The sequence below is a fragment of the Carettochelys insculpta genome, chromosome 20 (assembly GCF_033958435.1).
Source record: "Carettochelys insculpta isolate YL-2023 chromosome 20, ASM3395843v1, whole genome shotgun sequence".
Lineage (NCBI taxonomy): Eukaryota > Metazoa > Chordata > Testudines > Carettochelyidae > Carettochelys > Carettochelys insculpta.
Window position 1 is genome coordinate 18,177,188 of NC_134156.1, and position 22,017 is coordinate 18,199,204.

At 43.8% G+C, this 22,017-nt stretch overlaps 1 protein-coding gene across 4 annotated transcripts; it reads right to left on the reverse strand.

The window, feature by feature from the left end:
* Positions 1-4,112: 4,112 nt before the first annotated feature.
* On the reverse strand, positions 4,113-21,963 carry KPNA2 (karyopherin subunit alpha 2). Of its 4 annotated transcripts, none has more exons than XM_075014255.1 (11): positions 21,945-21,963; positions 14,888-15,015; positions 14,643-14,780; positions 10,191-10,279; positions 9,077-9,345; positions 7,783-7,877; positions 7,419-7,682; positions 6,418-6,651; positions 5,944-6,126; positions 5,410-5,559; positions 4,113-4,677 (listed from the first exon to the last, which is right to left on the reverse strand). In XM_075014255.1, exons 2-11 carry the CDS (start codon positions 14,960-14,962, stop codon positions 4,585-4,587), a joined length of 1,590 nt encoding a protein of 529 aa, XP_074870356.1. In that variant the 5' UTR covers positions 14,963-15,015; positions 21,945-21,963; the 3' UTR covers positions 4,113-4,584. The 4 variants fall into 4 exon arrangements, with proteins under 4 accessions (XP_074870356.1, XP_074870352.1, XP_074870354.1 ...); XM_075014251.1 differs by lacking the exon at positions 21,945-21,963 and adding an exon at positions 16,074-16,159; XM_075014253.1 differs by lacking the exon at positions 21,945-21,963 and adding an exon at positions 16,052-16,061.
* Between the last annotated feature and the right edge of the window lie 54 nt (positions 21,964-22,017).

Genomic DNA, 22,017 nt, shown 5'->3' on the forward strand with positions numbered 1-22,017 from the left:
GTATTTCCTGGGCAGCTGATACCGGCTAGAAACTGCTAGCATCCTGCATCAACTACAGCACATTTTTTCCTCTAGAAATTTTTTTTCTCCATCTACAAAAATAAGAGCTAGGAGTGTCCATGATAGTATATCAGCATCTTGTGTACCCTCCCAGAGCCAACCTCCCTATTTAATTTAAATTGCAGGTGTTGTTGGTCATGGCATCTCCACAGATGTACCATTTACCCCTACTGTAGTTCTTGACTTTGGCCTTGTGTACATTGGCAAGTTACAGCCTAGTAAATCAACTCCCATTGCTGTAACTACCAAGGCACTTGGTACGCTGACTCTACAGTTGTTGAACACCAGGTAAACCACCTCAATGAGGCATAGAGCTTGCTGTTCAGTTGCTACCACTCTGGGGGCGCCAATGTGGACAGCATGGTGTACAGTACTACTGTGCTATGACAGCCCTGCAGTACCTGCCCCACAATGCTGCTTGTTGTCTCTCTGGCCAACTGTTTGAATTCTACTGCCCTGCCCTCATGTGACCAAGCCTCAGATCCACCCTCTATATTCCTTCAAAATTTTGAAAGGCCTTTTCCTGTTTGCTCAGCAATGCATGGAGAGCTCTCAGTGCATCTTTCCAGGTGACCCTGCCTTCTCCATGTATCAGATCTTCCCAACTTGGAGACATGCTGAGGTGTTGGACCTTGTCAGCATTTGGAAAAAGCAGGCTGCCCAGCCGCACTCCAGCCATGTGGTACCTACAGACATGTTAAGATCTATGACCAAAAGGGGCCATGTCCACGATGCACTGCTGAGTCAAAGCAAAGGTGCTGCAAAATGCCAACCAGGAAGTGTGGGAGGCAAATCTGCCACTCCAGTGCTTTGATCATAACTTGTGAGTTCTACAGAGAGCTGGATGACATGTGGGGGTGATCCCAACTTTGCTCCAAAGACCCCCAATGGATACTTCAGGGTCCCAGAAACCATCTGGAGTGGATCGATCCATGAGGAGGCTAGGTGCTGAGTGAGACTCAGAGCCAGAGAATGACTTGGCATTCACAGAGTCATGCAGTCAGGAGCCATTTTCAACCTCAGAGGGTGTGAACCAGTCACAGCAGTCAGAGGTTGGGGAAACAAACCAAGGATGCACCTTTTAAGTGGCTTTAATTTCTGGAAGCTCAAAAGCAAGTTGTTGAGGATCAGAGGGTTGCAGAGACCAGGCTTGGTCTATGTGGTGCTAGTACCCACAGGGCTAGTCTGATGCAGAACAGCATTGATGCAGTCTCTCACCTCACAACCATTGGCTTCACAGATGAGGGGCTCAGGGATGGGACAGAGGATTGGGGTGCAAGAGCTCAGGCTGTGGGGTGTGGCTAGAGCAGGTGGTGAAAGGGAAGGAAGCTCCTGAGCCAGAATGCTTGCAGGAGGCAGTGGGCTATGACAGGAGATGTCTCACGTGGGGGTCCAGGCTGCCTCAGCCTCCCAGACCGCTCCAACCACATCTGGAAGGAGATTGAGTGGGAAGAGAGGGGGCAGTCTGGAAAAGAGAGTGCTAGTGCCCAGGCCACTCGAGTAAGATAATTGGCCTCCAATTCACAAGCTCTACACCTTTAATAGTGCTGTGCATACATGGCAGCACGTAGCCATCTGCCCCCACCCCCAGTGGAACTATACTACATATATGCCCCCTCCCACCTAGAACCCCACAAAATCCTTCCTGCACCCTTAGAGTACAGGAGGAGGCTATCAGCTGCCCAGTCCTCAAATTTCCACGCCCCAGTAACCCCCTCCCACACACTGAACCTCTCATTTTGGGCTCCATGCCAGAGCCTATGGAGGCCTCACAAAACCTTTTAGCCCCAGGTCACCAGAAGAGTTAATCTGCAGGGCCAGTGGGGAAAGGACCCTGAACCTTGGTACTCCCCCCTCAAGGGCTGGAGTTAACGGGAACACCAGCACCTTCAAGTTGCATGGTGTTCTTCCCCCTCTTCTCACTTGAATATGCCCCAACTTGTTTTTCTATAGGTCAGTGCCCCTCCACCCCAAGAGGTTAAGTGACCCCTGCTATAGAAGCAAACATTGTCAGCAGACTTTTAAACAGCCAAAAGCACACTCCAGTCACTCTGCACCTGCTCAGGTTGTTGAACTGCTCCTTGCTGCCATCAAGGCTCCCAGTATATGACTTCATGAGCCATGGCATTAAGAGGTAGGCAGGATCTTCCATCATCACAATAGGCCTTTGACTTCCCCTACAGTGGTCTTCTGGTCTGGGAATAAAGTGCACACTTGCAGCTTCCTGATCAGGTGAGCGTCCTGAAAGATGTGCACATTTCTGGACCAGGCTGTGATAAATGCTGATGACACTAAGTGACTGAAGAACCATGGAGAAGCACCCCTCCCAATTAATGAGCTCAGAAACTAGGTGCACACATTCAAATTCTGGCAGCAGACTACCCTCTATCACCCTTTCTGCAGTTAGGGAAGCCCCTCTGAGCACAGCCAGCCAGAATTTCTTGCCTGTTGCCCAGAATCACTCTTTCACACAAAGATACAATTAACAGTTCTTTACACTTCCTAACAACTCCAACAGTTGATTTTATCGTGGAGAGCTACCAATTAGCTGCCAATGAGTGTGGAGCAAGAGCCAGCTTTTACAGTGCAATCATCATGAGTTTTTCCATAGGCAGAGCAGCTTTCATTCTTGCTCCCTTGCACAGCAGGGTGGGGGTAAGCTCACCACAGTCCCATGAAAATGGCTTTCCTCATCTACAAATTCTGCAGACTCTGCTCATTACTCCAGACTTGTATGACAGTATGATATGAGCACTGTGAGGCGGGATCACTAGCCCCAAGTTGCATTCCACCATGGGCAGCACCTTGGTGAATGCCACAAGAAGCCAGCATGAGTGGGTTAAGTTTTATTTGCAGAAAAATTTTGTATTGAAGTCACTAAGGAGCAGGTTACTTGTTTTAAGAATTCAAGTCAGCTCTCCCCATTCTCCCCATCGCCACCATCTTGGGAGTGTTATAGTCTACCCAATGCACTCAATTATTACCTCTTTTAGAGAAGAAGGTTGAATAGAATAAAGAGCTCACTCTTTAGTGGATGCTACAGCTCATTCTTAATTCAGGCTATTTCAATAACAGGTTCTCTTCCTCAGACTCAGAAGGCCAAGGAAGCTATCATCTGGCTGGCCCTCCCATCCTTCTCTCAACAGCATCAACATGAGCCTTTTTTAAGGAAGCCAACAATGACCACCACACAAGGCACATCAAGAGATTAATTAGAATGGAGGATTCCTAAAGTCGACTTCCTTGAAAGTGTGTGTGAGCCAAATGATGAAAGTTGCTGTGCTCAAAACATGATCTTATGCACATGCAAAAGAGATTACAGGCAGGACAAGTCGATCTAGTTACAGATGTTCACCAACCAGTATAAGAGGGTCTGATGTCCAACTAAAAGAAGAATCAAGTCAACATTACCAGCTTTGCAGAATTACTATTGTACAACTTCCCTTCCCATCCCCAAAACCACATCTGGGGTTTTTAGTAAGCATCTGGTCACAGGCTGCCACTGCTTCAGCACCATTTCTTAATGCTGAGAGTTGGAGCCTTATGGTATGTCTCTTCAAATAGGACTATCTTTGGGGCAAGCTCACCCCCACATTAGACAAGAGGAAGTTACAGAGCAGCACTTTGGTGTGAGTAGCAGTATGCACTGATGTCATCTGACATGCAGGTAGCAGTTATGCCTGCTGGTATCTAGCATCTCATTACACTCTTGAAAGGTGCTACTGGACAACTGAGTGAGTAGCAGCAAACAAGCAAGCAGCATTATAACAGTGCCACATTATGCAGTAATATCTGTCAGCTACAACTGTCCCTAGGATTCTAGCCTCAACTACTCTGAAGGTTAAGTGCCCTGGATTCAGGCAAACAAAAAACAACCCTTCCACAATTTAAGGCTTGCATTCATCTTGTGGGCTAGGAACTCTCTTCTACTCAGCCACTAAGAGTGACAAACTGGTTGATTAACAGAATTATTACTTGTCCTCTTTCATACATCTTGTCTGTTACATTTTTCCTTTGAAAATAAAGAGCTGGACCATTTACACTGTGTTCTGATAGCATTTTATTAAATTCCGAACAGTCTTTAAAAACCCAATTCACAGTCCGTTGATGACTTCACTGCAATGGGACATGCATACACAGCAGTGGTTCCTGCTCTGAGAAGGCTGCATGAGTTCACATGTACATAGATGTGACATCAAGACAGACAGTCCTGCAATTGTGCCATCTTATCTTAAACAGCATGAAGGGTATAGCACAGGCCTGCACTGAAATCACAGTAAGAGTCAAGAAAGAATGGAAGGAGAGTATTTACATGTATATTTCAGTAGAAAGATTAAGATTTACAGGTAGTAATTCACACAGTATGTACAGTTTTCAACTGTTCAAGTATGTTTCAGTTATACAAAGTGCTGGATTACAAGTCACATAAAAACAGTAAAAAAGATAGTAGACATTAAGACAAATAGAAGGCAGTACTCAGAGGAGTACTAAAACTTTTGAGGCTGTCTGGAATGTATAAAAAGTCTAGAAGTTGAATGTGTCAGGAGTACTTCCCTGAATCTGGAAGGTGTAACTATCAGCAGTGGAGTCTGGCAAAACATTTTGGTCTTCCTCTTCCTAAAGAGATGGAAAGAGGTTTGAGAAAGAAAGATGTTAATATTTCAAGCTTTAGAACACTTGATTGTATTGAGTGGCAGAGTCAAAACCTAGGTTCCAGGTTTAGACCTTATAAAACGACAAGGCTCTTCCCCTGTCCCCAAAAGCAGGCAATGTGAGCACCAGCTACTCACTATGGTTGGTGGCAGGGAGAAAGCCCCAAGCCTCTCTGGCAGCATCAAGAGAAGCTGGAGCCTGTGGGCTCTGCCTGGCACATAAAGGAAGCAGCTTTGCACACTGCAGGGCTCCCACTCCCTGCCTGGCTTTGGGTGGGGAAAGAGAGGGAGAGCAGTGCCAGCCTAAAGGTTTTAGCTCCCCATAGCTGTGATTCTGGCAAATGGGAGCAAGGGGAGGCAGACATACCCGTGCCACACTGGGAGCTGTGCAGGTAAGCAACTTGCCACCCCCTCCGTCTCATGCACCCCTCCTCCTGCCTAGATCCTGTACACCTACTCTCAGCCCATTCCTGCACACATGCCACCACTCCTCCAAGCCTACTCCCAAACACACTGAACCTATCCTTTTTTGGCCACACCCCAGCCATGGGGGGCCCACATCACTTACTAGCCTGGGCTCCTAGAACTGTTAGTTGGGTCTGGCACGTGGATGGAGTGAGATGTCTCAGTCAGGGGCCAAGCAAGTGAGGGAGCAGAGGAAGATTCCCCACCCATTTTAATCCTTTTGTTTACTCACCTCTGCTGAGAAATACTTCTCAATCAGGTTTGAGGAGGCCTTATACACTTGTTCATTTTCATGGGACTGGAGAGCTTCAATTTTGTCTAAACCACCACACTCTTCAATCATAAGACACAGTCTTTCAGTCTCACCAATTTTCTCAGCAGCCTGCCAAGAACCAACCATATAAGGTTTGTGCTTTGAGAGGTTTGTTTACTTACTGGAGCACCACACATTTACCACACAGTGACTAAACTCTGCAAGAGCACTAATGGTTTGTCCTTGCTTGGAGCATGTAAACTGACATTTTAAGAACCACTAAAAGTAGCTGGTTAGGCGTACAGATACTTGGCTACTGAATCTACTAAAATACAAGGTACTGCAGCTAAACTATGGATACCAACAATTCCTGGAAGCAACAAACACTTGAGATTCCTGAAACGAAACATGATGGGAATGTTGGCAGTAAGAAGCTCCCTTACAATCATTGGCTATTCAAGATTGGTTACAGATCATTCTTGCAAACAGTGGCACAAATCTTTGCCTACTTACCAAAAAAATGTTAGTAATGGCATCCAGAATAACCAGCACTGTTTTGCTGTCCTTGGCTGACAAAAGGTTCAATAAGGGCTCTACAACACCAGCCTGAACGAGGTATACAACTTGCTCTATTGTTCCACCACTGGTGTAGTTGGTCACAGCCCATACAGCTTCTTTCTGTGATTTGAAGTCTCCCTACATTAAAATAAGAGCAATTTATTTCAGCATCAGCAGTAATGAGCAACCACTGACTAGTAGGTCAGAGATCTTCTATACTGAAGATATATATGTGCTCGTTTCTATAACTTAACCTTAATTGCATGAGCAAAGTTCACAGCCTAAGAACACACAAAAAGCACATTAAAAAAAGTCTGTTGGAAACGTGCTTCTATATTAAAGGCCTGAATTTTCACACTTGATTGCGGAACCTCTGGGCGGGGGGTAATGTCACAGTGGTGTGTGGGGGAGAAAAGACTGAATTTTTACCTTTTTCAGTATTCCAATGAGATATGGAATCAGCCCATGATCCACAACTTGCTGGATCTGGTCCCGACGGCCAGCAGTGATGTTGGACATGGTCCATGCTGCTTCTTTTTGAATGTTATTTTTGTGGTGAGAGAGCAGGCTTGGAAAGACAGTTAGTGCTCCTGAATCAATAACAATCTGTGTTTGTTCATCGGTCCCAGTAACAATGTTTCCTATAGCTCTTAATGATGGAGTCTGAAAGAGACCGTGCAAATGATCAGTTTAGGACATATTACTACATTTCCACTAACATAAGTGTTCAACAAGCAGCCCATAACCTCCACAAGCTCTTCTGCTTTATCCCCCACAGCTACTAAATGGACTTTTTGTTCCTCAAATGAGAGGTCTAGCAGTTTACTGAAGTGGTCTAGACAGTACAGCTATTTTGCTATTTCAATTTACCTATTGCAGAGTGGTATAGATAGAATAAAGACTCAACCCAGGACTCCTAGAACCCCTTCTCTAACTTCTGTGTAACAGAGCCCATTGCCAAGTTGCGTGTGTTGTGGACTGACGTTATTCATACTTTAAACTAGTTATTTGAAGAGACAGTGTGAAAAGACATATTTGATGGGAGGTATAGATAAATGACGGATTCGTAAGGCGAGACAAGCTGGGTAAAGTAGTCTCTTATGGGGGAAACATTTTCAAGCTTACACAGTGCTCTTCTTCAGGTCATGATTCATAACTCAACTGAGATCAGAGTGATGCAATTAGACAGTGTTAAGCTACTAAAGTTACTGAGAAAAGGTTCAGTGACATAGGTAATTCATGGGAAATCTTCAGAAAAGGAGATCTTGCAGGTAAGCTTATTTCTACTCAGGGACCACACACAGTATGTTATGGGTCTTCTTAGACTACAAGAAATGGCTACACACCTTTGTAGCTATTTTGTTTTCCATAAACCACTCAGACAAGAGAGAAATACATGCAACAGTAATTTCTGTGTGTCACCATCTTACCATTATTGGCAGCTGACCACATCCCAGGAGCTTCACAAGCTGCGGAACCAGTCCAGTTTTCACTACTACTTCAATTCTATCATTAGAACCATCAGTAAGATAAGAGATTGCCCAGCAGGTGTCTGCCAAAACCTCATGGTCATCATGGTGCAATAGACGAACTAGAGTAGGAAGGATCTGCTCAATGGCTTCTATGGGTGGTGCAGGATTCTTATTGCGACACAGGTTTGAAAGGGTCCAGGTAATATTGCGTAAGTATCCAGACTAAAAGAAACATTGCAGTTAGCTCCTTCTCAGCTGGGAATTTAATGATTTGTAATAGTTTGTTGCTACTGTTGTGATTTCATTTGTGATGCACACTTACTGCTAGAGAAGATATATCAGGCACAGCGAGGAGAGCCAACAGTGGGTCAATAGCACCATACTTAATAACAAGGTCTCTGTAGGCTGAACCATCACCTGAAAGCCAGAAGAGATTTATGTCAAGAACAGGAAACTTCTAACTGAACAGCAGGATGCATATAAAAAACAGGCTTTTCTGAAATTCAGTGACAATGATTAAGAAGCACAAACATTGGTGGGCCACAAAGGAAGAACTAGTATCAGTGTAAGCCACACGGAATACAATTTTTCCCCTCCCCACATTAGTGCAAGTCTCAAAGCCAAGCAGTTTTTCTCCTCCTTAAGGTCTAATGGAAACGTGAATCAATGCCACATCCTTTTATAAGGTGTACTTGACCCTGCACTGAACCTGGAAGGTGAAAGCTGTTGGTTCTATTTGGAGGAAATTTCAGAGTAAATAGATAGCATAATTGTCTTTACTAAGTGGGCATTTTAAGATGGTTCTAGTTGAATTCACTTGTTGCTATCATGCATATTAAAATATGCTGACAACAGCAAGTGATTTAGTGTTATTTCAAAACACATGCAGAGACTAAAGTTTTTAATTCAGATTTGATTCAAAGTAAAGACCATGATTGAAGTGTTTTTTAATGAAAAGCTATTTTGTCAGACTGCTTCCTTCCCCCCCACATGTAGTAAGCAGTAACAGTAACACCAAACAAAAAATGTATATAGTTACTGCTAGAAAAAATTGCCTTTATTGCAACGAGTAGTGTTGAATCCTAACTTATCCCTACACTGTCAAAAATAACTGCACCACAGTGTTGGATGAAAATAGTGTTCATGTGCTCCTACAGACCATCCTGGAGCAAGGATTATTTCTTCAAATGCTTGGATTTTACTTTATGTAAATTATCAAGTACATTTGGAATTTTGATTTCACATGGCTGAGAAAATAAAAACAAAACACATTCTGTGGTTCTCCTTATGGAGCCACCATGCTGTGGCTAGTTGAAGGATTTAGATTTTAGGGATCAAAAGAAATTACTTCTGTGTAATCTCAAACCTTCAATTGAAGCTGAAGGAGTGGAGAGGTAACCTAGAATCCCACCACCTAAGCCATGCAATATTTTGAATAGCAATTGTAGGATTCAAGTACTAAAATAATTGTTTCCCGTAATCATGTGATTTGCTATATCTGATTTTATAAGCTAAAAATTCAAGAACTAGATTGAACAACAATTATAACTAGGCAAATACTCAAAAGCTCATTGGTATCAGACCTTCTCTCCCTCCTCACAAACACACTGATATACCTGCAATATTTCCTAGAGCCCACACGGCCTGTTCGCTGATGTGAGTATGAGGTGAAGCCAACAGGGATATAAAGGCTGGTATAGCCCCACCATCCACAACAGCCTTGGTTTGCTCTGATGTGCCAGAAGCAATGTTGGTAAGTGCCCAAGCAGATTCAAACTGAATAGGGCTACAGTCTGTTCTACCCAAAAATGAGACAAATTTTGGAATCAAGCCAGCTCGGATTATATGGTCTATTGGGGGTTGCTTCTCTCTGGACAGTAGCTTCCTAAAGAAGAAAAGAAATAAGTTATTTTTGTCCACTAAAATCTTTAGGGTAGATGTCAGCTTAGTCAGCAAGAACCAAATAAAACAAACAGTCGAAAAGGAAAGCAGGACAATGTACTAAAGGTGTTCAGTTTAACTACTAATCATTAAGAGGGGTACATTCTAATGTACAGAGGCTGCAAAAAAGGTCTGCAAGATCCTTCCAGTAGCGCATGAGCGCTCTTGCTCTCTCTCTCACACACTTTGATGAAGTGGGTTCTACCCATGAAAACTTATGTCCTAATAAATCCATTAAATCTCTGAAGTGCCACAGGTCTGTTATTTTTTACGGATACAGATTAACACAGCTATCCCTCCTAGCATTCCTAGTTGAAATCATTATGGAACCATTCAGAAGTAAGATCACAGGATCCGCTTTGCACTTGCGTATAGTAGAAAATTTAGCCCTAACCCAAGGGCCCAGTTCTTTACCTAACAAGTACATAAAATGTCAGAATTATTTATTCTATAAAATGACAGACATCTGTGTGCCAGCCCAGAGTTGGAGAATTAGTACAATGGCTTGGATATGACAGAGTCCAAGTCTCATAATCAGGTCACCTCTTTGGTTATTCAATATTATACATGACGCTGGGTTATAATTCCATTTGTCCCTAGTCTACACAGTCTATAGCATCAATTTAAAAACTGTTTATTTGCCAAACAGCAGATTATAGATACTGGCAGTATTTATAAAGAACTAGGCTTCTAGTAAGTGTGTGTTTTGACAATTGTACTCTCATTAAAGGTTCAGCTAATTCCCAGCTACCTAGATTGAGATAAACTTTGCCTATTGAAGGTTCTTACCTAGCAGCCTGAGTTGCCTGCAGCTGGAGCTCCAGGTTGTTACTGTTAATTCCTTTGACAATTTCTTCTACAGACCAGTGTGCAGTGGCCTGCACAAGAAATAAAGATTTGTTAAGAGTATGTTGGAAAGAATACGTGTCCATATCGCAAATTAAGGGCTGGGGGAAAGAGTGGGTTGAGACGAGCACATGGATCAGACAGACATCTTACGGGAGGGTCTTTGAAGAGGGATTTTCTATGTTTTAGTAAGAAGAGGATTGAAGATGATAAAATATGGGTAAGATCAGATGAGAAACAAACAAATGAAAAAGTCTGTCAGGAAAAGGCAAACAGAATAGCGAAATTTTTAAAGTACTTATGCACAAATACTAGAAGTCTAAACAATAACTTAGGTGAACTAGAGCGCCTGGTATTAAAGGAATATATTGGTATAATAGACAGCACAGAAACTTGATAGCATGATGAAAATCAATGAGATACAATCACACCATGGTACCAAATATATTGGAAGGATAGAACTGGTTATGCTGGTTGGGAAGCGGTATTATACATGAAAGAAAATGCAGAATCCAATTAAAGTTAAAAAAAATTAAATGAACCAAAATATCCAATAAAATCTCTATGGCTATCGTAATTTCATGCTCTAGCTCATGAGAGAACAGCAGTAGGGATTTACCAACCATCTGACTAGGATAGCATTTCATAGTCATTATCACTAAGTGAGAGGAGAGGCTATCAAAATAAAAAAAACCCTCAATTATAATGGGTTATTTCACCTATTCCCATATTGACTGGGTACATGTCACCTCAGCACAGGACAGAGCAATAAAATTTCTTGATACCTGAAATGACTGGTTCCACAACCAGCTGCTTCAAGAAGCAACAAGGGGAGAAGCAATTTTTGATTTAGTCCTAAGTAGAACGCAGATATAAATCTAACTGAACCCTTGGAAATAGTGATCTTAATGCTATAAAAACATAACATCCCGGTGGTGGGAAAAACACCTAAGCAGTCCAACACTGTAGCTTTTAATTTCAGGAAGGGGAACTACAAAAAAAGACAAGAAGGTTAAACAGAAATTAAAAAGGTACAGTGCCAAAAGTAAAATCCCTGCAAGCTGCATGGAAACTTAAAAAAAAAAAAAAAGACAAATAAATAGAGGTCCAATTTAAATGTATACCCCAAATTAAAACCAAAACCCACGAAAACCACAGTAAGAGTGCCAAAAAAGTGGCAGCATGGTTTAGCAACCAGGTTAAAGCAGTGAGATGAAAATTCATTGTTTAAAAAGTGGAAGTTAAAGCCCAGCGAGGAAAATAAAAAGGCACAAACTCGGGTAAGTGTAAAAATAAGAAAGGCCAAAAAGGAGTCTGAAGAACAGCTAGCCAAAAAACTCAAAAAGGAATAGTAAAATGTTTAAGCACATCAGAAGCAGGAAGTCTGCTAAACAAGCAGTGGGGCCACTAGACAACTGAGATGCTAACAGAGCACTCAACGGCTGTGGCCACACTAGGCCAAAACTTCAAAGTGGCCACGCAGATGGCCATTTTTAAGATTACTAATGAGGCGCTGAATTGAATAATCAGCATTTTGTTAGCATTAGGATGCTTCCGGACACAGTGCTTAGAAAGCGCTGCTTTCGAAGGCTTGCGGCTCGGCACGGCTACACAGGGGTCCTTTTCAAAAGGACCCCACACCTTTCGAAATCCCCTTATTCCTCTCAGCAGAGCCGTGCTTTTGAAAGCGGTGCTTTTGAAGCACTGCGGCTGGAAGCATCCTAATGCTAACGAAGTGCTGATTATTCAATTCAGTGCCTCATTAATAATCTTCAAAATGGCCATTTGCATGGCCATTTCGAAGTTTTGGCCAAGTGCAGCCACAACCAAAGACAATAAGGCCATTGCATAGAAATTAAATGAATTCTTTGCTTTGGCCTTTACAGTGGAGTATATTTGGTTAAGATTTGGAAGTCTCCCTTTTTCAGTGAAAAATTGAGGAATTATCCCGGATTAGAGGAGCTTTTGGAACAAATTTATAAGCCATGTCTACACAAGCATTCCTCTTTCAAAAGAGGCATGCAAATAAGGCATACATTTACATATCAGACCTCATTTGCATGTTCTTTCAAAAGGAGAAAAGCAGTGTAGACATGGCTGTTTCAAAAATAAACTATGTTTTCAAGAGAACCCTTATTCCTTTAAAAAAAAAAATTAGGATTAAGGGTTTCTTTGAAAACAGGCTTTATTGTTGGAAGAGCCATGTCTACACTGCTTTTCTACTTTTGAAAGTATATGCAAATGAGATGCCAGATATGTAAATCTGAACCTAATTTGCATGCCTCTTTTGAAAGAGGACTGCTAGTGTAGACATAGCTTTAAAGAGTAACAAGTCACCAGGACCAGGATGGCATTCACTCAAGAATTCTGAATGAATTCGAATGTGAAATTCTGGAACTATTAACTGTACTTTGTAACTTTTCCCTTAAATAAGCTTTTGTACTTAATGACTGAAAGATGAAATGCCAATATAACTGTGATGCCAACATTTAAAAAGGGTGATCCCAACAATTACAGACTAGTAAATCTAACATCACTAGTAGACAAGTTAGTCAAAACTTTAGTAAATAACAAAGCCGTCAGACACAGATGAAACATAATTTGTTGGGGAAAGTCAACAAGGTTTCTGGTTTCATGCCTTACTAGAGTTCTTTGAACAGGTCAATAAGCATGTGCACAAAAGGGATCCAGTGGATACAGTGTAGCTAGATTTCCAGAAAGCCTTTGACAAAGTCCCTCACCACAGGCTTTTAAGTAAAGTAAATGGTCATGTGATGAGAGAGAGTGGATCCTCTCAGGCTTGATAACTGGTTAAAAGATAGGAAATAAAAAGGTAGGAATAAATGGTACATTTTCAGAATGGAGAGTGGTAACTAGTGGTGTCCCCCAAGGGTCTGTGCTGTGACCAATACTATTCAACCTATTTATAAATGATTTGGAGAAAGAGGTAAACAGTGAGGTGGTAAAATGTGCAGATACTAAACTGCTCAAGATAGTTGATGACAAAGCAGACTGAAGAGATTCAAAATAGTCTCAAAACCAAGTGACTGGGCAACAAAAGCTATTTAATGCTGATAAGTGTAAAATAAGGCACATTGGAAAAAATAATCCCAACTATACATACAAAGTTTAGCTATAACCACTCAAGAGAGATCTTGAAATCATTTTGGATAGTTCTCTGAAAACATCCATTCAATGTGCTGCAGCAATCAAAAAAAAGCAAACAAAGTTAGAAATAAATTATAAAAAGGGATAGAGGGCAGTAGGTGGGATTGAGGTCTATAAAATAATGACTGGTGTGGAAAAAGTGAACACAGGAAAGTTATTTATTTTTTCCCCATAATGTAAGAACTATGGGGTCACTAAATGCAATTAATGGGTAGCAGGTTTAAAATTAAGGTAAGGTTTTGCTCCCCCACCACCCTTTATCCAGCAAGAATAGTAGGCCTGTGGAACTCCTTGTTGTGAAGGCCAGAACTTCAACAGGGCTCAGAAAAGAGCTACATAAGTTAACGGAGGCTAGGTCCAACAATGGCTATTAGCTGGGATGGGTAGCAATGGTGTCCCTAGCCTCTGTTTGTCAGAGGCTGGAAATTGATGACAGGAGAGGGATCACTCAGTTGTTTCACTCCTACTAAGGCATCTGGTATCAATCACTGTTGGAAGACAATACTAGGCCAGATGGACCTTTGGTCTAACACAGTATAGCCATTATGTATATCAAAAGCTCCCTTATAAGCCCACAAGGTGCAGTACTACAAGAAAACACATTTAATGTAAAATGGAGCATTGTGCAATTACTATGGGATTCCTGAACGTTGCCTGACAATTTTACCTATCCTGGGAAAGTCATTAGTTTTGACAACATGAATTTTAATTCATGTTAGTAAAATCACTTAGCATTATCTTAGATCAGTGTTTGAAGCCATGTTCTCACTGTAGAGAATTATCCATACTGTACCTATTTGTTCCTTTAGTCTGAGGCTATACAAAGAGGGATTTGACACCATGTTCTCTGTTAGACAATATCTACACAGAAGAGCTATTTTATGATACCTCAATATCCCAAAATAGCTACTCCATGTCTTTGAAAACATGCCCATTACTTCAAAATATTATTTGAAATAACAGGTGCACTATTTCAGTATCCCTGTATTCACCATTGCAAGGAGTAAGGGATGCTCTGAAATACACATTAGACAGCACCAAATGTTGAAACACACAACGGCAATTGCCAAAATAGCCTATTATGAAATAAACTCCAAATATGCAAAGTGCAAATCTTATTTCGAGTTTAGGGTGCTGTGTAGACATAGCCTTATAGTTGGTAACAATTATGCAGCTCCATGGACATCCATACAATCATCCACTGATGAACCTGGGGGACTTAGTTACCTGATTATTCCGGTTTTCCTGAAGGGGTGAAGTAGCATCGTCTGGGAGAGTGCTAACATTTCTTCTTTTAAGCATCTGATCATCTTTCTTAGCTTTCCTTAGCTCTACATTGACTTCAATGCGCCGCCGCCGCATCTCCTGAGAAAGGTAAATGTGCACTCATGATGAATGCTATTTTTTTTAAAAAGGGCTAAATTATGCTAAAAACAAATTGATCTACTAGCATCTGTGCTCAAGATACTCACTGTAGTGTCTTTTCCCTTATTCTTGAATCTGTTCAGACGGGCAACTGTGGAACTGGCATTCTCATTGGTAGACATCTTTAGGAGTCAGACTTCAGGCAATACCAATGAAAGATGGATCTGAAATCGATCTAAGATTAACAATAAACCTGTTCAGCTTTCAGATTAATACATGCACTTGAAATCAAGACTGAGGTTAAAGATAGTGAAACATGTCCAGATCTAAGGTGGAATCATATGCAAAACTAAATAACTAGTACTGACTCACACTTGAAATGGGATCTCATTCAGTTATCTTTTTTTTAATTCTTATCTCAAGTGACACCTAAGTTTATCACAAATAAACAAAAGAAAAACACATTTTAGGTTTCTTGCAGCCTTCACTGCATAGTCACATGAGTTATATCTGCAAATATCATTTTTCATTTAGGCCCCGCCACCAGGAAATTTGTCTCCCCTCAAGCCCAGGAAAAAAAAAATAGTGATTACAAAACCACACAGATTGGCAAGTTGACTCGCGGGGAGCAGATAGCTGTAGATCTTGTAGCCTATTTCAACAGATTTGACGGAACTAACTACATTTCAAGTTGATCATGGCCTTTCAAAGGGAGAAATCCGCTTTGCAGACACGCCCCAAGCACAGTGCGGCCGCTGCATTTATAACAGGGTGCAGATCTTCGCTCCTTTGCTGACTAGAGGGAATCAATCCCCAAGACTGCAGCAGCTACAGTCGCACTCTCGAGAACGTACCGCCCAATTCGAAGTAAACCAGCAATCCAGTCAGGAACCTCCCTGAGAGAGAAGCGGCTAGAAACACCCCCCCTCCCGATGCAGCCACACTCCAACGGGGCACCATCCACGTTAGCGGCCCCTCAAACAGTGGTGGTGGTGGGAGAACGTATATTCCCCCACCCCTTATATTCCCCCAGAGACTCCCCCCCGACTTCACTTTATCCTCTCCACCTACAGCCCGTCCTCCCTGCCCCACAATCACCCCGCCCTCCTCCCCCCCCACAATCCAGCCTCCGGCCCTCTCTGAAGAGCACACAGCCTTCCCCCTCCCCCGCCGTAAACACCCCATCGCATTTCACCCCATTGCCGCTCCTCTTCAAGCTTGAAAGCTCCCGAACTTCCCCCTTTTCTTCCCCCTTCCCCCGTTCAATGCACCACAGACGACCCCCACACCTACAACAGAAACCGCTCCCCTTCCCTGCAGCTGCCTCCGCGGCGCACTGATTGACTCTCCCACGCCAGCCACTAGCTAACACATTGCCGCTGTCCCCGCCCCTCTTCTAAGATGTCCCCGCCCCTGGCGGGATTTAAATTTCCCGCTTCTTCGCTCTCCGATTGGTTAGTTCGAGCCAAAGCACCATTATCATTGGTCCATTTGAAAAACTAGCTCTTCTCGCGAGGGAGAGGTGGGCTGAGCATGGGTCTCACGAGAACCCCAACGGGATCCCTGAGAGAGCCGATGACACGTCACAGAGCGTGCCAAGCACCGCTCTCACTTCCAGGACTAGCGATCCCAGCACACAATGCGCCACCTAGCGCCCGGAAGCCTGAAGGAAGCTACCGCGCTCATCATATGGGCCTTGTTCCTTCTCTGCGCGAAGGAAGGCGTATGGGATGTTGGGATTCGTGGTCCCGGGGGGCTGTTCTTGCTATGGGCGCCTCAAGGGTCCAAAATAATCCGAAAGCGTCTGCTTTCAGTAGACGTGAGACTGGAGATTGAGTGAAGCTTAAAAGGGGAAGTAAATAAAAATAAAATAAACGGACGCTGTCGCAGGTGTGCCAGAATGTCTGCCATCCTGCCTCTTCCCCTGAGGTCCCTACCCCTGCTCCTCCTCTTTCCTGAGGCCTTACACTGTTTGGGCCTCTTCCCTGCTCTCACAGCAGTTTGCTGGTCTTCCCTTTTCTTCCCCCTGCACTCCCCGACCCCTGCCTAGGTCAGGAGGGAGCTGCAGCTCCTGATCCTGGTAGGAGGCCACCCAAGGTGAATAATAGCAGGTGATGACTTGATGCCTTCCGCAAAACACTGGAACCAGACTTTAGATTTCTGGTCAAAAGATCTTACTGGACACTGCCTGGTCCCCTTTTCCACCAGACTTTCCAGTCAAAAATTGGCCCCCTGGACACCCTAGCCAGGACCTACATTGCTTTCCACACTTCACCTGCTCCATCCATTCCCCAAGTCCTGCTCCTGCTTCACCACTAGACAACTGCTCTGGCAATTCACTACGTGTCCCATAATCTCATGAGCTGACTTCCTTTGTTCTCTGGTCAGTCAAGTTTGGTGGACAGTCAGATTTTCTGAAACTTCACAATGAAGAAAAGGTGACAGCACCCATATTTGGGGGGGGGGAGCTAGGAAATCTGGGGTACGGGTTGTTGGATGTGGGCCTATACGTAATACAGTGTAGAAGCTGGAGCCTCAGGCTGGGTGCCAAGATTCAACAATTCTAACCTGAGATTACAGACAATGTTCCCTCTAATTTTTAACATTCATGTGCAGAACAAATTTTGTAATGTGCACTGTGGCATGTGAACCACTATTGAAGCACATTAAGTTGGCTGTGGGTGCTCTGTTAATCAGGGGGGCAGCACTTGAAGCTATCCTGAGTGGCTGCCCAAGAGCTCAAGCTTACAGGGAACACTGGTTAGAGATGAGTGTGAATGCTCAGGTCCCAGGTTAACAAACCCAGGGTCAGCCAACTTGAGTCCTAGTAACCCTAGGTTTACATTGCTATGTAGGGCACAGCTGCGCAATGATAGATAAATATCCATGGTGAGCCTGTGTCAGCTGACTTAGCTTCTTTGGTCTTGGGACTGTAAAAATTGGTGACAGATATTCAGAGTCAAGCTGGAGCCCAGACTCTGGGATCTGGTAAGGATGGAGCAGCCCAGAGCCCAAACTCCACCCTAAACCTGAAAAAAAACAGTACCAGGTGCTCTTTACTGGGATTTAAAGCAAATCAATTGTCAGTACACTCACTGAATACTAAAAAACCAAATCAAAAGAGCAACAACCTACCCTCATGTATTACTCTGGCCTTCAGGCTCCAAATCCAAAATCTGTAGGTCTTAGTTTGCTAAGAGCTCCTGTACACCCTCACAAAAGTGAGCTCAGAAATAAAGGCTTTGCGGCATGCTCAAAAGATTTAACAGATTTGGGATATTTAGAATCAAGAGCAAAAATTCCAAAGTTGAAGGGAGAACACTCTGCTAGCACCTCACTCTGATGCAGCTAAGGAGCTTTAGGTCAAGTTGAGTAGCTTCCCTGATGAAAACTACAGCAATCTGGTGCAGGGTGAAAAATAGTGTTTCAGGTAACGAGGTCTCAAGCCGTAAAGGATTTTGATTTCTAAGCCATAAGAATGGCAATGTGCAGCCTGTGGGGGACAAATATCACAGCATCCTGATACCACCTTTCAGGCTAGCTTCCTGTTCTGGGAGGACTGAAAGTACAGCTCTATGAAGACCGCCTTACAGTATTTTAGGCTAGAAGTGATAAAGTCATTAACCTTTCTGGGAAGGTTGACATTTGAACATTGGTTCTCAACCATAAGGTACGCAAAACCCAATATACCCAAAGCAGTCACCTCACAAACTGTAGGTATATCATCAATACTTCTTGGTTCACAGGTTAAAAGACAAATGATATGGATAACATCATCAGGGCCACCTGTTATTCAATTCATCTCCAGAAGAAAAGCATCAATCAACACGTCTATATGCTATACTTACTTCTGAACACTACTGAACAAGGATCAACCAAGTGAGTGACACAGAGAAACTGTGAGTTGTCTTGGTTAGCTGATTGCAAATCTTAATACAAAACAGTTCAAACTCATGCTTTTTTTTTTTTCAAAAAAATTATATTTGGCACCCTGTGTTCTTCAGATACGTTGAAAAACTCACATCCACTGCCTTGTCACAAGAAAGGCAAGGATCCAGAGCACAGGCTATATGGTATTACATTTCCCTCAAAACACCTGGACCCCCAGTGACATCAGCTGAAACTCAAGCACTTCAAACCCTGTGACCACTGTTCAAATTTCAGACCATCAAAGGCAGACCATCAAAGGTATAGCTATTAACTATATTATTATTTTTATAGAGTTCCATAGATGCATATGCATATTGATAACATCTTCATCATCTGGACCCATGGGAAGGAGACTGGAGGAATTCCACCAGGACTTCAACAACTTTCACCCCAACATCAACCTCAGCCTGGAACAGTCCACACAGGAGATCCACTTCCTGGACACCACGCTGCTAATACACGATGGCCACATCAATACCACCCTGTACCGTAAACCCACTGACCGCTACGCCTACCTTCATGCCTCCAGCTTCCATCCCAGACACACCACACGATCCATTACAGCCAAGCACTAAGATATAACCGCATTTGCTCCAACCCCTCCGACAGAGACAAACACCTACAGGATCTCTACCAAGCATTCTTGAAACTGCAATACCCACCTGAGGAAGTGAAAAAACAGATCGACAGAGCCAGACGTGTGCCACGAAGCCTCTTACTACAGGACAAGCCCAAGAGAGAAATCAACAGTACACCACTAGCCATCACCTACAATCCTCAGCTAAAACCTCTACAGCGCATCATCAGGGATTTACAACCCATCCTGGACAATGATCCCCCACTTTCACAGGCCTTGGGAGGCAGACCAGTCCTTGCCCACAGACAACCTGCCAACCTGAAGCAAATCCTAACCAGCAACTATACACCGCACCACAGTCACTCTAACTCAGGGACCCATCCACGCAACAAGCCTCGTTGCCAGCTCTGCCCACATATCTACACCAGCAACACCATTACAGGACCTAACCAGATCAGCCACACCATCGTGGGTTCATTCAGCTGCACATCTACCAATATAATTTATGCCATCATGTGCCAGCAATGCCCCTCTGCTATGTACATCAGACAAACTGGACAGTCTCTACGTAAAAGAATAAACGCACACAAATCAGAAATCAGAAATGGCAATATACAAAAACCCATAGGAGAGCATTTCAATCTCCCAGGCCACACAGTAGCAGACTTAAAAGTAGCTATGCTACAGCAAAGAAATTTCAGGACCAGACTCCAAAGAGAAATTTCTGAGCTACAATTCATCTGCAAATTCGACGCCCTCAGCTCAGGCTTAAACAAAGACTGTGAATGGCTGGCTAAATACAGAAGCAGCTTCCCCTCCCTTGGTGTTCACACCTCCAGATCAACTGCTGGTAGTAAGACTCACCCTTGCTGACTGAGCTAACCTTGTTATCCTCAGCCTTGCTCTGGCTTATTTATACCTGGCCCTGCAGATTTCCAAGACCAGCATCTGATGAAGTGAGTCTGTGCTCACGAAAGCTCATGCTCAAAAATTTTCTGTTAGTCTATAAGGTGCCACAGGACCCTTTGTTGCTGTTATAGATGCATATGGTAGCTTACAGGCCTATTTGAAGACAAGCTGCTCACCACGACGAACGTACAACACAACAAATTAAGATAACAAGCAATGTGGGAGAGACAGGAAGGTCCCTTCAATGACATTTTATATAGCGTTTGGTTTTGTTTGTAGTTATCTTGCTTGCGCTGATCTTTATAAAGAGAAATATTAATGGCACAAGAACATGGTTAGATGGAAGTGTGGGAGTAAAAATTGCTGAAATAGGTGGTAGAGATATTAAACTAACCAGAAGCAATGAGCGCTGAGAAGATATTTCTAGGGGTGAGAAAGAATGGATGCTTGGCACTTCAGAAGATGGAAGCTGTCATAGGCGGAGAAAAAGTCAGTGTGTCACAAAAGGGAAGGCTCTAAAAGGCACACTGAGAGAAAACGGGATAGAGGTGGAGAACAAAGCACTCTTGCAGCAGCAGAGTCTATGGCTGAAGAAAGTTAGCTGAAGTTCTTTTGCTACATGAAAGCGAGACCTTAACAGCATTTGTCTGTCTGCCTACAATGCCACTGTTTTTGAAAACTTCATCTGATCTTAATTTTAGGGACCCCATCAATGGGCAGAACCCAAATGATTCAGGTAAAAACTGGGAAAAACCAAAGTGCCTCTTTGATACTGCAATGGAAACTCTCTGATGAGCTCACCTTTGGTTGTTATGCATCCAAGCAGCAGCCTACTAAAGGCTCAAATAGATTGCATTGATTGGCAGAGCTATATAGCCAGATAGCCTTTGTCGACATAACTAATGAAGCATGCAACCCACCAGTGTGGAGCCCTGGGCTCAGCCAGGGCACTGCTGAAGTAATTGTGGTGTTGGGGTGGGGGCAAGCTTGCTGGGGTGGGGAGGGTCCAGCTGTAGAGGACATTTCTGTAACTGAGGAAGGAGCCAAACCTGATGGTACCAGTGTTTTGACAAACATGAGAAGTCCTGCAGCACCTTAAAGACTCCAGTCCACAAAAGCTTATGTCTGAATACATTTATTAGCCTTTAAGGTGCCACAGGATTCTTCATTGTTTTTGCTCAAACAGACAGAAGGGGCTACCCGTGTGAAGCTTGTCACACTGTGAGGGTTTTGCCAGGAGGGATAAGAATGGCCTCACCGGGCCAGACCAAAGGTCTATCTAGGACAATATCCTGTCTTCCAACTGTGGCCAACGCAGGTCTGAAACTCCACAGTGAAGGAAGGTGATGACAGAGAGCTTAGGGGGAGCAGCCAGCACTGGGCAAGCTACTCCCAAGGTAGGCGGAACATGCTGGTACTGGGATGCCCAGGATGGGACAAATGTGGGGCGGGGATGGGTGACACAGGAGGCCTACGTGGGGTGAGGGGACGGCTGACAGGGCTACGGACACAGAGGGCAGTGCTAACGCTTGGGCGCAGCTCTGGTGGGGCTGAAAGATCTACGTCCCATACGCGCGAAAGGGGACCGTGCCAAAGGCCACGGACAGAGCCAGGGGTGATACTCGGGCTTGGGGTTGAGAGGCAACATAGCGGGGCGTGCGGAGAGGAAGGAGTTAACGTCCCCCTCGCTATCTCGGGGTGCGGTCCCTACCCAGGGCCTGTGAGAGCTGAGGCGGGGCTTAGCGCACCTTGCGACGGAGAAGGCGAGGCGGCGGATGGACTCAGAGCTCGGGCTTGGCGGACCACCGTAGGCTGGGCGGG